Raw genomic sequence first — 14965 nt, 5'->3', positions numbered from 1 at the left:
ATGCAAAGTGTGAAATTCATCTGCATGACGCAACTCAGTTAATCACAACCCCTTAATAGCTGGCTTTACATAAACTGAAGGTCTAAGACATCAATTCAACCTGGAGCACTAAATATTGGTGCTCGACATATTGGACCTCTTGGCACTGGTACATCACAAACTCACATTGGTACACTATCACTGTTAGGGCAGCATGTAGCACAGTGGTTAGCACTGGGACTGCGGCGCTGCAGATCCGGGTTCGAATCCCGGCCCTGCGTCACTGTCCGTGTGGAGTTTGCACATTCTGTCTGTGTGGGTTTCACCCCCCCACAACCCAAAGATGCGCTGGTTAGGTGGATTGGCCATGCTAAATTGCCCCTTAATTTGGAAAAGAAAACTAATTGGCAACTGCACCTTTACGACAGGACAAAAAAAATAATCTTTTATTTTCTAACTTTTTGCCACTGTAAAGGTGCAAAAACCTACCTTGTACAGGGCTGGTTTAGCTCAGTGGGCTAGACAGCTGGCCTGTAATGCAGAGCAAGGCCAGCAGCGCGGGTTCAATTCCCGTACCGGCTGAGAATTCTGAATTCTCCCACTGTGTAACCGAACTGGCGCTGGATAGTAATTTCATTGCAGTGTTAATGTAAGCCTACTTGTGACAATAAAAGGATTATTATTATTATTATTATTATTAATAAGAAAAAATGACCTGTTGTACCGAGGGGTGCTGCATTGCCAACGGTGCCAATTAAATGCAAGTTCTTTCATTCAAAGTGCTTCGCAGCCAGAGCTGCTTTTGAAGTGTAATCAATGTTACGCAGGGAGGCAACATATTCTGATCAGATTAAACCTGTTATTGCAAAATCGCCATCTAGTAAAGACAGAATATGCAGTGGTCAGCCACAGAATATGGAAGTTATCCAACTTGTAAGTGTGATAGCAATTAACGGAGTTACAACCGGAGCAAAGTACTGTGGTTTACGACAGCATGCCTGGGTTGGTAATATTTAATTAATAGATGGCAACAGCTGTGTCATCTGATGAAATATTAATGTTGCAACAACGACTCCATGTTGCCCACCAAGGCAACAACTTTATTGTATGTGAGTCTTTTATGGATCTTTTATCTTCATTGCACTTCATGTTATTTAGCAATCACCCAACTGGCTAGCTCGATAATCTGGCCACAAGTTTTAGTCACTTGCAGAAGACCCTGTTCTCCCAAGAGTTGATGGCAGTCCTCACTGTTGAATCTCAAGCTTATGGATTCCAGCTCCATTCTAAGATTTTTTTTAAAATATAAAAATTTTAAGTGCCCAATTCTTTTTTTTTTCCCAATTACGGGGCAATTTAGCGTGGCCAATCCACCTACCCTGCACATCTTTGGGTTGTGGGGAGTGAGACCCACACAGACACGGGGAGAATGAGCAAACTCCACACGGACAGTGACCCGGGGCCGGGATTCGAACCCGGATCCTCGGTGCCGTGAGACAGCAGTGCTAACCACTGTGCCGCCGTGCCGCCTCTCATTCTTAGATTTAAGCATATACTAATTTGCGCTGTCATTTTGAGATTTTTAGCCTTTTGGTTACAGAAGGCTGTCAAGAGCTGTGAAATAAAGGTGATTGGGCGGAGCTGAGAGCTGAGGTACAGATGAACCATGATTTAATTGAATGATGAAAGAGGCTCAATCATGGTGCCGAGGACTTGGGTTCGATCCTGGATTCAATGCCACAAATCATAGTTGAAATGTGGGAATGCAGCATTTTTAGGCTTCGCGTCCAAACCAGGCTGGTAGCACAAGGCCCACATATTCCTGGTGAGACTCCATAGTATTCAATTGTGTGGTCCAGCACAACAATAAAAGCAGCCCCACTTTGCTAAAGGGTAAGTTTCTTCACCCCCAACTTCCCACAACCTGCCGCCTCTCAAACGCACTTGCTTAAATTAAAATCCACTGCCCTATATGCTCCTGGTGCAGAACCTTCGGGTTAGGAGAAATCCTTTACCTCCCCTGCAGCCACTTTGTATCGTTCAGGGTCTCAATTGGTCCAAAATCCTTCCTCGCCTCAACACTAATCTCCCAACCCTGCATTTAGCTATTAATCCTCCGGGTTAAGTACGCGCTGGCTGGCGGAAAGAGTATCGACCGCGAGGTCTTAACTTTCCTCCACTACACCTCTACCTATGTCCCCACCTATAGTTGCAGCTCATTCAGCCGCTCCACATTCCTGCCAGCACACTCCTGGGGGGGGGGATTTTCCGCTCCCACGATTAATTGGGTGGGATCGACGATGGGATGGAAAATCTCACGAGTGGTCCACATCGCATTTCACGCTGACATTAAATTGTGCTGTGATTGTTTCCTCCCCCCCCCCCCTCCTGACCCGTGACTTAGTGGGACGTCAGGAACATAATTGTAATACATTCACATCTAATTTATGTCTCATTATCCGGTCTCCACACCTGAATCGACCCCCAACTCCTGGTAAGACAATCCATTGAGGGCAGAGCAGAGTGAAGGTCAGTGGCAGGGGCTGTGCCAAGGGACAGAGCCTGCCGGTGTGGGGTGCAGGGTGTGTGGGGTGGTTAGGTTAGAGGGGTTCCAGATAAACTCTTGTGCGCTGGGCTGGCCTTTAAAGGTGGCGCCCTGATCTTTAAAGAAGTAAGTTGCTGGTGGGGTGGCCTTAACCACGGGTACGGTAGCCGCCCCGGGCCTTTTTGTTTCAATGCTCCCAACGACGTGCTGAGGAAAGCTGTTTGTTGTTTTTCCTGCCTGCTGTCACACTCTGTCAAAGGCAAAGGAAGTAGCGCCCTCTGACTTTCTGCACCCTGGCGCACCACTGTGCCAATTTGACGTTCTGAACCTTGGTGTGTGGCACACCTGCCGTACCTGGCTAACCCTGACTGAGTTTTCCCATGCTGGATACGGAAAAAAAGAAACCCAACGGCCAGTGAATTCCGACCAAGGTGCTTGTTTGACACAAACCACAACTGTTTTATTATTAAATAGCCTTTTTTTTTAACCTTGGGATTATTAATGCGGCGCCAATTGTCTGCTCCATCTTTGCTCAGAACCACACCCTTTTTTCCCTTGCATTTAGCCGTACTGGAACGCTGAAAAGAGAGGAAAACATTTAGCTGCAAGTGAAATTCTATTATGTAACGACTGACACTCGATTGATAACCTTGGCTCCACTGATCAACTGATAGCCGTCAGTCCCAGCAGCCTCTGCAAACTGTTCCTCTCAGATAGCATTCCCTGTGTTTAGGAGTCACAGAGGAGTCCAGAAAGGGGTGTCAAAAAGACGGTTTATTTCCAGTCGGGATGACTGCACCACGGCTTCTCCCTGGGCCGGTACTGAATTAACTAGCCCGCTGAAGGGCCTCCGTCCTTCAGTGGGGGAGCTCGTATCTCACCAGGCTCAGGGCAGAGTAATCGTGTCGTTCTTGTGGGGGTTATAACCGTGTGGAAGCTGTGCTCAGAATTACCGCAGACAGATCTCTGTTTAATTACTTATTCAAAGGGAAGCGCCTCTGACAATGCTGCTCTGGTGACCGTGGGTATTGTAATGTCATAGTAAATACATTTAAAAGAAAAGGGCGGCACGGTGGCACAGTGGTTAGCACTGCTGCCTCACAGCGCCAGGGACCTGGGTTCGATTCCCCGCTGGGTCACTGTCTGTGCGGAGTCTGCACGTTCTCCCCGTGTCTGCGTGGGTTTCCTCCGGGTGCTCCGGCTTCCTCCCACAGGCCAAAGATGTGCAGGTTAGGTGGATTGGCCGTGCTAAATTGCTCCTTAGTGTCCAAAAGGTGTGCAAGTTAGGTAGAGGGGCCATGTTGAAATTTCCCCTTCGTGTCCAGGGTTGTGCAGGTTAGATGGGGTTGTGGGGATAGGGTGGTGGGATTGGGCCTAGGTAGGGTTCTCTTTCAGAGGGTCGGTGCAGATTCGATGAGTCAAAAGGCCTCCTTCTGCACTGTAGGTATCTTAAGAAACCTTAGTGGGCTATTATACTGATGATGGAACCATCAATTCACCAGACACGTGTTTCCGATATGAATCTAGGCTGTAATCGACTTACTTCAGAGCCAGCCTGTTACCCGTTGATGAACTCTTAGTGAACTCAGGCTGACTCTGGACAAGGGTATTTATACAGCCGCACTAGGGGGAGGAGTCGGGGGCGGAGCCAAGGATGGAGCCCAGTACAAGTTCCTGAGTACTCCCAGAGCTACTCCCCCTAGTGGTAGGATAGCGCTACTGCGCATATAAAGACAGTGTGAATTATCATATATATATATATTATATTCACCACAACTGACAGGGTCATTTTCTGAGTTTATTTTACTGATGGAACCCTTGCCATCCAGCCCTTGGTTTTTGTTTTGTACTTCACTAATGTGCCCCTACCCAAGTGTCTTGCCCCGCCATTTTAGAGTCAACCAAATTGCTGTGGGTCTGGAGTCACATGTAGGCCAGACCGGGTAAGGATGGCAGATTTCCTTCCCTAAAGCACATTAGTGAACCAGATGGGTTTTTACAACAATCGATGATGGTTGTCATGGTCACCGTTACTGACACCAGCTTTCAATTCCAGCTTTACTAATTGAATTTGAATTCTACCAGCTGCCGTGGTGGGATTTGAACCCACTCCCCCAAATTATTAGCCTGGACCTCTGGTTAGTGGTGTTATTGCCGCTACACCACTCTGACCCAAAGGTAAGAATTCTACAAGAGTGAGAAAAGGCATCACGCAAATCATGCCGAATACAATACTTTATTTTCACTTCCATTGTATGTAATTACAACTGAACAAATCACTCCATGTTCACTCTCTGCTCGCCCTCACCGGATAGAATTCCAATGAACTGAACAACATTTGGTGACTAGAATTCCTGATCCCCATAATCATTTTTTTTGCTGAGTGCACTGAATTGTTTGGTAGCTTGAAATCCTCTGTTACACACTGAACTCCTTAAATGGTAAGAGTCATTTTAGTATTAATAGATCATTTAGACTATTTTGTAAGCATACACTCTTGAACCGCAGCTGAGGGGTGAATATTACAAACTTGCCAGTTTTAATTTTATCAACAGTTGACAGAATTCATAATTCAAGTACAACATTTCTTGGCAAGCTGGCCACGTCAGGATCCATTCATGTTTGCACTGATGTACCAGTTTGGGACAGTTTGAAGGGATTTAGAATTACATTGACATTGGCAAGACTCCAGTGGTTACTGAATAATGAGGGTGCTACAGTGATCTGCGGGATGAATAATTAAACAGATGAGCCTTCGGGAGGCTGAGACTCAAGGACCATTAATCTGCTACAAAATGTGCATCTGGATTAAAGAGCTGCGTGTTTAACCCTCTGTGGGCTACATTTGCACTTCCATAGAGTCCCTACAGTGGAGAAGGCTAACCATTCAGGCCATCATGTCTACACCAACCCTCTGAAAGAGCACCCTACCTAGGCCCAAACCCCCACCCTATCCACGTCACCCCACCTAACCTGCACGTCCTCGTCTTTGGACACTAAGGGCAATTTAGCATGGTCAATCCACCTAACCGACACAATTTTGGACTGCCGGAGGAAAACGGAGCACCAGGAGGAAACCCACACAGACAAGGGGAGAACGTCTAAACTCCACACTGACAGTCAGCCCAGGCCGGAAATGAACCCGGGTCCCTGGCGCTGTGAGGCAGCAGTGCTAACCTCATGTTCAAAGAATTGCACTTCAAGGCACATTCAAGGGATGAATTTCAACCTGGTACAATAACAATGTCAATAATATTGTTGTCGGTATCCTTCCATCTACGAAAGATGATGGCCATGAAGCAAGCAAATCCACTTAACCTGGCACAGCTTAGCTGGTGGCTGAAGAGGCCAATTGTCAAGAGACAGGTTCCGGCACAGGTGTTGCATACAGGCGTCATTATGGGTTGTTGTTTTCGCTAATGGCATTTGTTACCACTCCGATAACTTAGACTTAATTAGTAATTTCAATTTCAAAGTTTGTGGATGATACCAAACTTGGAAGAATTGTAAACTATGAAGAGAACAATGTAGAACTTGAAAGAATACAGACAGGTTGGTAGAATGGGCAGGGAGGCGGCAGATGAAGTTCAATGAAGAGAAGTGTGATGTGATGCATTTTGGTAAGACGAACATGGACAGGCGATAAGAAATAAGGAGTACAATTCATAAGGAGTGAAGGAGCAGAAGGCCTGGGTTAATATGTGCGTAGATCATTGAAGGTGGGAGGATAGATTGAGAGAGCAGTTAATGAAGCATAGAATATCCTGGGCTTTATCAATGGAGGCATGGAGTTCAAGAGGTGAACTTATGCAAGACACTAGTTAGACCTCATCTGAAAGTTGTGGGCACCACATTGTAGGGAGGCTGTGGATTTATTGGTGGGTGCGCCAAAAGAGGTTTGCAAGAACGGTTCCAGGGATGAGAAATTTCAGTGATGAAGATAGATTGGAGAGGTTGGGACTGTTCTCCTTGGAGAGAAGAAGGCTAAGAGGAGATTTGATAGGGATGTTCAAAATCATGAGGGGGCTGGACAGAATAGATAGGGAGAAACTGTTCCCACTCGTAATGAGAGGGCACAGATTTAAAGTGATGTGCAAAAGAAGCAAATGCGATGGGAGAATTTCTTTTTCCACAGCGAGTAGTTGAGGTCTGGAATGCACGGCCTGGAAGTGTGGTGGAGGCAGGTTCAATCGAGGCATTCAAGAGAACATTAGATCATTACTTAAACGTGCAGCGGTATGGGAGAAAGGTAGGGGAATGGCACAAAGTCATGATGCTCCTTTGGAGAGCTGGTGCAGACACAATGGACCGAATGGCCTCCTTTTGCGATGTAACACTTCTGTGGTACTCCTACTATTTAGGTATGTTAACTTACCTTTTTGTTTGCCTTGAGCAATATGGCGGGATTGCGTGCATGCATCCCATCCTCCATATTGGATGCTAATGAAGCTAAAATGTGCACCAGATTAACAATTCTGTAGCTGCAGATTCCTGCGCTATCTCTATGTTCTGTTTTGACTGCCGTGCTACAAAAGCAATCTCTATGGAATTGAAACTGCAGAGATAGGTGATGCCAGCTACGAAATGAATGAGTTATCAAGAAAGCTTAGCTAAACTAAAACTTGGCAGTTTAGAGGAAAGGAGGTTAAGTGGCGACATCATCAAGTATGTAAAACATTAAATAGATAATGCAAATGCAGAATATTATTAAGTCAGGAAAGTAGGGCCAGAGGAAGTGAATGAAAAGATAATTTTAAAAACATATATTGTGGAGAACCTTATTCAGTGCAACAAATGCTTGCAATAATGTGTCAACAAATATAAGCAAATAAAATTGCAGTGATGTGTGTTGGGGCAAGTAGGATACTTTTTTAAGAATAAATTTAGAGTTCCCAATTCATTTTTTCCAATTAAGGAGCAATTTAGCATGGCCAATCCACCTAGCCTGCACATTTTTGGGTTGTGGGGCCGAAACGCACGCAAACACGGGGAGAATGTGCAAACTCCACACAGACAGTGACCCAGAATCGAACCTGGGACCTCAGCGCCGTGAGGCAGCAATGCTAACCACTGTGCCACCATGCTGCCCTAGCAAGTGGAATACTTGAAGGATAGGTTCAGTGGACGAGCTAGAGTGTGTGAGGAATGGGCTTCAGTGGAGGAGTTAGAGTGTGTGAGGAATGGGCTTCAGTGGAGGAGTTAGAGTGTGTGAGGAATGGGCTTCAGTGGAGGAGTTAGAGTGTGTGAGGAATGGGCTTCAGTGGAGGAGTTAGAGTGTGTGAGGAATGGGCTTCAGTGGAGGAGTTAGAGTGTGTGAGGAATGGGCTTCAGTGGAGGATTAGAGTGTGTGAGGAATGGGCTTCAGTGGAGGATTAGAGTGTGTGAGGAATGGGCTTCAGTGGAGGAGTTAGAGTGTGTGAGGAATGGGCTTCAGTGGAGGAGTTAGAGTGTGTGAGGAATGGGCTTCAGTGGAGGATTAGAGTGTGTGAGGAATGGGCTTCAGTGGAGGAGTTAGAGTGTGTGAGGAATGGGCTTCAGTGGAGGATTAGAGTGTGTGAGGAATGGGTTTCAGTGGGAGAGCTAGGGGTCTGTGAGGACTGAGCTTCAACGTATTATCTCGTCTTTGCTCACATCTGACTATTTTTGGGTTCTTGTACAGTTGGGATCCAAAGACTTGTTAACTGTGGAACATAGTTGTGTGATGCAGATTACATTAATATCCTTCAGTTTTTCTTCAACGATCTTAGCGGGCCAGAGATAATTTTCACGACACTTGATCTGTAAATCTGTATTACTGGTGATTATTCATTGTCCTCAAAACATTTAAATAAAGTGGGCAGTGCAGTTTATACAAAATCTGCCAGAACATTGTGCTGATTAGCTCAACTGACTTACTGCTTACTGGAGTTTTATTCACATGAGGACGATGATGATAAATGAAGTACTGTAGCCTATCTGATCATACCATTATTACTTTGGCAATAAAAAGAGAGATATATATTCAGTTTTGTGATTGTCGGAATATTGGTATTTTTGCAGCCATTCCATTGAGGGTGGAATATTAATACTGTCTCCTGTCTGTGGCTTAGTGAGTTATTTGACCTACTTGACGAATATCGGTGCCGCTCCATTATCTGAAATAAAATTAGAAAATTCTGCTCCATCAGTACCGGAAATGGAAAAAGACAGGTTAACATGTCGAGTGAAAATCATTCATCAAAGATTTTGGGAGGGATTCACCCCTACCCGGCGGGGCGGGGGGTCCCGGGGGGGACGGAGTGACGTGAACCACTCCAGCATCGGGCTGCCCCAAAGGTGCGGAATCCTCCGCACCTTCAGGTGCTAGGCCCGCCCCGGAGTGGTTGGCGTCCCGCCGGTCGGCGGGAAAGGGTCTTGGCGCCACACCAACCGGCGCCGAAGGACCTCCGCCGGACGGCGTATGCGCGGGAGCGCCAGCACGTGCTGCCGTCAACCCCACGTATGCGCAGAGGGATTCGCTTCCAAACCGTGAATAGTGGAGGATCACAGCCTTCGGTGCGGAAGGATAGTGCCCCCACGGCACAGGTCCCAATCGCGGGCCACCGTGAGGGCACCTCCCGGGGCCAGATCCTCCTGCATCCCCCAAGAACCCCAGAGCCCGCCTACGCCGTAAGGGACCTACTCCAATTTACACCGGCGGGACTGGCAACAGACGGGCGGGACTTCGGCCCATCGCGGGCCGGAGATTTCGGGCAGTCCCGGCGCCCATTGAGTCGCGCCGGACCCCACCATTCTCGAGGCGGGCGGCTCAACTCACGCCGGTGCGGTTTTTGGGGGCAGGAGAATTAGGAGGACGGCGGGGGCGGGATTCACGCCGACCCCGGCGATTCTCCCACCCGGCGGGGGGTGTCGGAGAATCCCGCCCTTTGTTTTTAAGGGAGGAGGAATCAGGTCATTGCCCTCTAGGTTTTAGCCGAACAGAGGTCCTTGCATCACGTGGCAGAAAGACAAAGAGAACATGGACGAGGAGGGGGGAAGCCGATCAGTGTTGTTTCAGCAGTTCTCAACGAAAAGGAGGGCAAAAGGCTTGAGAACTATACTGTTAACCATGGCGAATTCTTGAGGTCACTGTATTAGCGGATAATGGTAATGCTTCTTTCTTGCTTTCTCCCCTAGTGTCTCTACCAGCTTCTAATACGGGCAGCTGTCCAACAAGGAGACCATCCCACAAATGCCAGTGCCACTGTGAGTGTTTTGTTTCCACTGACACTCCAGATTGTTGTTGGACAGGAACACAACTACTCTGCAATTTGCAGGTAAGGGAGGTTACACATGCACTGTGACGATCCCAGACCACAACAGTTGCCAGGAACCGGACAGAAACCCCGACATTTTGTTAAATTTGTAATACTTTGCTTCAGAAGACAAATAGGATATGTCATATTAAAACAAACTTTATTACTAACACAGAATTGAAATAAATTTCACATCATTCAGGAAAATAGCTTACAATTATCCGTTAAACAAGGCTTAACAATACAATGAAACACTAATTCCTAACTGCTATCTTTTATCTTTACTCAAGCAAAACCCATCTCAGGTCACAATACACTGTTAAATACAGTTAGCCAACCCAGGAACAGTTTGCTGTAAAAATATGTTTTGAATAAACCGCTCTGAGAGAGAGAGAGCATGCAGGAAACAGCTTGCAGATTCTTGCCTGTGACAAACTACTGTTTAACCTGCCAGCCTTTTTAGAAACTGCTGTTATGTTCACAGTCAAATCTTTAATTGAACTCAACCTCAACACCTGACTGCTCCAGCCCCAGCCCCTCCCATTACCGACATCATCTTGATTTCACAAACTGGCTTAAGATCACATTCTAGGGCAGCACGGTGGCACAGTGGTTAGAACTGCTGCCTCATGGCGCTGAGGTCCCTGGTTCGATCCCGGGCCTGGGTCACTGTCTGTGTGGCATTTGCACATTCTCCCCGTGTTTGTTCGGATTTCACCCCCACTCCCCAAAGATTTTCCTGTCTACCATTTCCGTGGTAACTATTCAAGTACTGCGGAACTGTCTGATATCTCTGACTGTAACTCGGAGTTCATTGCCCGGGATCCTGACGTGCTGATGATTCGGAAACTGGAAGATCTGGGCAACATTTAAAACATCTCTTTAGGCTTATTTTCCATTAGTGAAATTGCGTTTTACAAATGCGGCTGTACATTTGACATCAAAACATCACCCTGAACATATCCCTGAAGTGGAGCGGAAAGCAAAACAGCTTCCTCCTCATGTGGGTAAAATCGCAAGAGGAAAAATCAGAACGATATCTCCTCCGCTCTTCAAACCAGAATGTTCTCCCTGCCCGACATCACTGACCCACTGTTGGAGAAAGAAGATGGACCTCCTGAAATAGAAAATGGACTCCGGGAACGCTCTGAGGCATGAAGATGGATCTTCTTGATTAAACTGAAGCTGGAACATCCACCTGAAAGATGGTCTGCCACTCATTGCTGTCGTGTTCCAGGGTCCAGGGTAGATGAAGGGGAACCAGTAGATGTAGTATACTTGGATTTCCAAAAAGCGTTCTATAAGGTACCAGAAAAAAGACTACTTAATAAGATAAGAGCCCACGGTGTTGGGGACAGTATATTAGCATGGACAGAGGATTGGCTAACCGATAGAAGACAGAGAGTTGGAATAAGAGAAGCATTTTTCAGAACGGTAACCTGTACACAGTGGAGTGTCACAGGGATCCGTGCTGGGGCCACAATTATTCATCATATATATTCATGACTTGGACGAGGGAAGTGAATGCCTTATTATCAAGTTTGTGTGGATGACACAAAAATAGGTGGGAAGGCAAGTGGTAAGGATAACACAAGTCTGCAGAGGGATATAGACAGGCTAGGTGAGTGGGCAATAACTTGGCAGATGGAATATAATGTAGGAAAATGTGAAGTTATGCACTTTGGTAGGCAGAATAAAGAAGCTGAATATTATTGAAATGGAGAGAGATGGCAGAAAGTTGCAGCACAGACGGATTTGGAGGTCCTCGTGAATAAATCACAAAATGCTAGCCTGCATGTTCAGCAGGCAATAGGGAAGGCAAATGGAATGTTGGTCTTTATTTCAAAGGGAATGGAGTGTAAAAATGGGGAAGTCTTGCTAAAACATTACAAGGTGCTAGTTAGCCCACACCTGGAATACTGTGAACAGTTTTGGTCCCCTTGTCTAAGGCACGATATACTGGCAGTGGAGGAAGTCCAGAGAAGGTTCACTAGATTGATCCTGGTTATGGAGGAATCTTCTTATGAGGAAAGGTTGAGTAGATTGGGCCTGTACTCATTGGAGTTTAGAAGAACGAGAGGTGATCTTATTGAGACATGTAGGATTCCCAGGAGGTTTGACAAGGGAGATGCTGAGAGGCTGTCTCCTCTTGTGGGAGAGTCTGGGACCAGAGGGCATAATCTCAGAGTAAGGGGTCACAAATTTAAGACAGAGATGATGATGAATTTCCATCATCTGCGTCTCTTGCGGCGACAGGGGCGGAAGAATCCAGCCCCTACTGAGAAAATCGCAGTGAAGGCCAGGCGTGGCACTATCCTGCACTGCTGGAGAAGGCCCGACACTGTGTCCTTCAATTCCAGCCCCTACTGAGAAAATCGCAGTGAAGGCCAGGCGTGGCACTATCCTGCACTGCTGGAGAAGGCCCGACACTGTGTCCTTCAATTCAACCGAAATTCTCACCTTCATCACCATCGAGCCAAAGTGACCGCCTCCTCCATCCTGTCTCCCTTTTCTCCCAGTCCATAAAATTGTGATTTATGTTCTTTGTTGAAGTTAACAGTGCAGTTTCAAAGCGTGATAGTCAGAGTGGTTGAGTCAGGGAAAGGAGTGCTCTTTGAACTGGTAATGGTATCTAATTGCAAACTTGAGCATTAATGATTGAAAATGAAGCAGGAACAAAGCCTTTGGATGCTTTTTCCAGTAATTTACCAGATATAGCTGTTTTAAACCCTCTCTTCAGTAAATGGTGGTGGCTTATAATCTATTATTAATCATCTAAATTAACAAAAACAAAACCTTTTAGCTGCCGGAGAGGAACACAGCAGTGATTTTTTACATCAACCCATATTTGCTTTGTTTCAAGATGATTCCGGTTCTTTTGAAACAAAATATAGAACCTCCAAATTTATGTTTGTGATGTTAATCCTTGCTCAATTCATTTGCTTGACATATTTTTGTTTGCCTTTTTAATGAGGCATCAATTGTGCCCAGTACCAAGGGGGTGTTCAATATAAAACGTTAAATTGAGGCAGAGTTGGTGGATATAGCGAGGATTGAAAGAAAGCAGGGTGATTTCCCAGTGAGCTGGTCAACATTTCTCCCACGAGTAACATCACCCACCATCTTGCAGCTTGACGTTCGCCGACGTTGTTTACCTGCTAAACAAGTAGGGTTGCCAACTCCGATTAAATGTATCCCTGGAGATTTCACCGCATCACCTGCCCCGCCCCGCTTGCTAGCCATTTGTCGGCCAATGCGCCCATTCTTGTGATGCACGGCCTTCCTGCACCAACTGTATGTTTAGTGATGTCATGGTTGTGTTTTAATTCACCGACTGACCACTAGGAGTCTCACTGGCATAGATGTGAGTAGGTCAGCTGACCTCAGACTGGCTGGAGGAAGTTGAGGAGAGAGGTTGCTTAGCATGATTTTACTGTTTGTCATCTGTTGGCTTGATTATAGTTTACCAACAGTTAATGTTTTTTTAAAATAAATTTAGTGTACCCAATTCATTTTTTCCAATTAAGGGGCAATTTAGCATGGCCAATCCACCTAGCCTGCACATAAGAACATAACAACATAAGAATGAGGAGCAGGAGTAGGCCATCTGGCCCCTCGAGCCTGCTCCGCCATTCAATGAGATCATGGCTGATCTTGGGTTGTGGGGGCGAAACCCACGCAAACATGGGAGAATGTGCAAACTCCACACGGACAGTGACCCAGAGGCGGGATCGAACCTGGGACCTCGGCGCCGGGAGGCTGCAGGGCTAACCCACTGCGCTACCGTGCTGCCCAATCCACAGTTAATGTTAATAAATCATTTATAGCTACAGCTACAAGTGTTCTTGTAGTAAATCAGACCATCCGACAAGAACATTATAAACTGGAAAGCAAAAAGACCCATTACGCAATTGGACGAAGCTCAGCTCACAGCCAAACGCTCCCCTCCCCCCACCTCTGCCCTGTTTTCAATATTTTCATATCTTGTAAGAAGAAATATTCAAAGAAAATTAGAAAAAAAAAACCCAGTCTTTTTTAACATCCCGATGATTTTTCTCCAGGGCCGCACACAGCAGCCTCCTGGAGATGGATGTTCAATTGTTGGAGACTCCAGACCAATCCTGGAGGGTTGGCAACTCTATACAATCACTGTACATTTAAGTAATTGAAACAGCGAAACGCTTTGAGTTGTCTTAATTGTATGAATAATAGTTATAGAGGTCTGGGGCGGGATTCTCTAATTCTGGCCCCTACAGGGGGTCAGCACGGCGCTGGAAACGTTCGCGCCGCTCCAGCTGCCGATCCCGGAGCAAACTGTGCACCGTGGGATCCACGCATGCGCAGTGGCCTCCTTCAACGTGCCGGCCCTGATGCAACATGGCGCAGGACTACAGGTGGGCCCCAATCGCGGGCCAGGCCACATCGGAGGAGGCCCCCCCCCCCCAGGTTGGACCCCCCCCCCCCCCCCCCCCCCCCCCCGCCAACAGGCCGCCACCCGACCCTACAACGCCGAGATCCAGCCAGCTCAGAGCTGGTTAGAACGGCGCCGGCAGGACTCGATGTTTTTCTTACGGCCGCTCGGCCCATCCGGGCCGGAGAATCGCGGGGGGGGGGGGGGGGGGGCCGTGTAGAGCAGCCCACCACCGGTGCCACGCCAACCATGCCAGCGCCAATGGCGCGATTCTCCGCATGCCGGCATCGGGGCGGCGTGGCCCGGTCCCGGGGATTCTCCGGCCCGGCCCAGGGCTGGGAGAATCCCGCCCCAGAATCTTCCTTTGTATCATTTGTACAAGAATCTCCAAAGCTCACCACCATCTATGAAATATTTACCTGAGAGACGATAAAGGATCCGTCTGTGGGTTATATATTACCCTGGGCCGCTCATGTTTAAACGTTTCCTTAACAAATATGAACAGAACATTATTTTAAAAATTGAGAAAAGATTGATGTTTGCCAACATGCTGCTGGGCATCCGCAATAAAATAATTTTAGTCAGTCTTATCACTGGCGGCTAAGTATAATCGAATGATAGCACCAGACAGTTCTAGCATACTCTCAGAAAATTGTTGAAAATTGGATGATGCCGACTCAAATAATTAAAAAAAAAAATAATCGGGGAGCCTCACGGCCTTAGTTAGTGGTTGAATGGACAGGCCTTAAAGTCCTT

The 14965-nt window shown here is 46.9% G+C and overlaps 1 protein-coding gene across 2 annotated transcripts in view; it reads left to right on the top strand.

The window, feature by feature from the left end:
* The window catches only part of si:dkey-192p21.6 (uncharacterized protein LOC565246 homolog), a 237319-nt gene that overhangs the window by 15125 nt on the left and 207229 nt on the right, over nt 1–14965 (top strand). For both annotated transcript variants that reach the window (XM_038783222.1, XM_038783221.1), the window contains exon 3: nt 9680–9819. In XM_038783222.1, coding sequence (XP_038639150.1) covers nt 9680–9819 — 140 coding nt within the window. The remainder of the gene's footprint in view (nt 1–9679; nt 9820–14965) is intronic.

Source organism: Scyliorhinus canicula, chromosome 22 (genome assembly GCF_902713615.1).
Source record: "Scyliorhinus canicula chromosome 22, sScyCan1.1, whole genome shotgun sequence".
Lineage (NCBI taxonomy): Eukaryota > Metazoa > Chordata > Chondrichthyes > Carcharhiniformes > Scyliorhinidae > Scyliorhinus > Scyliorhinus canicula.
This window is presented reverse-complemented; position numbering and strand designations above follow the sequence as displayed.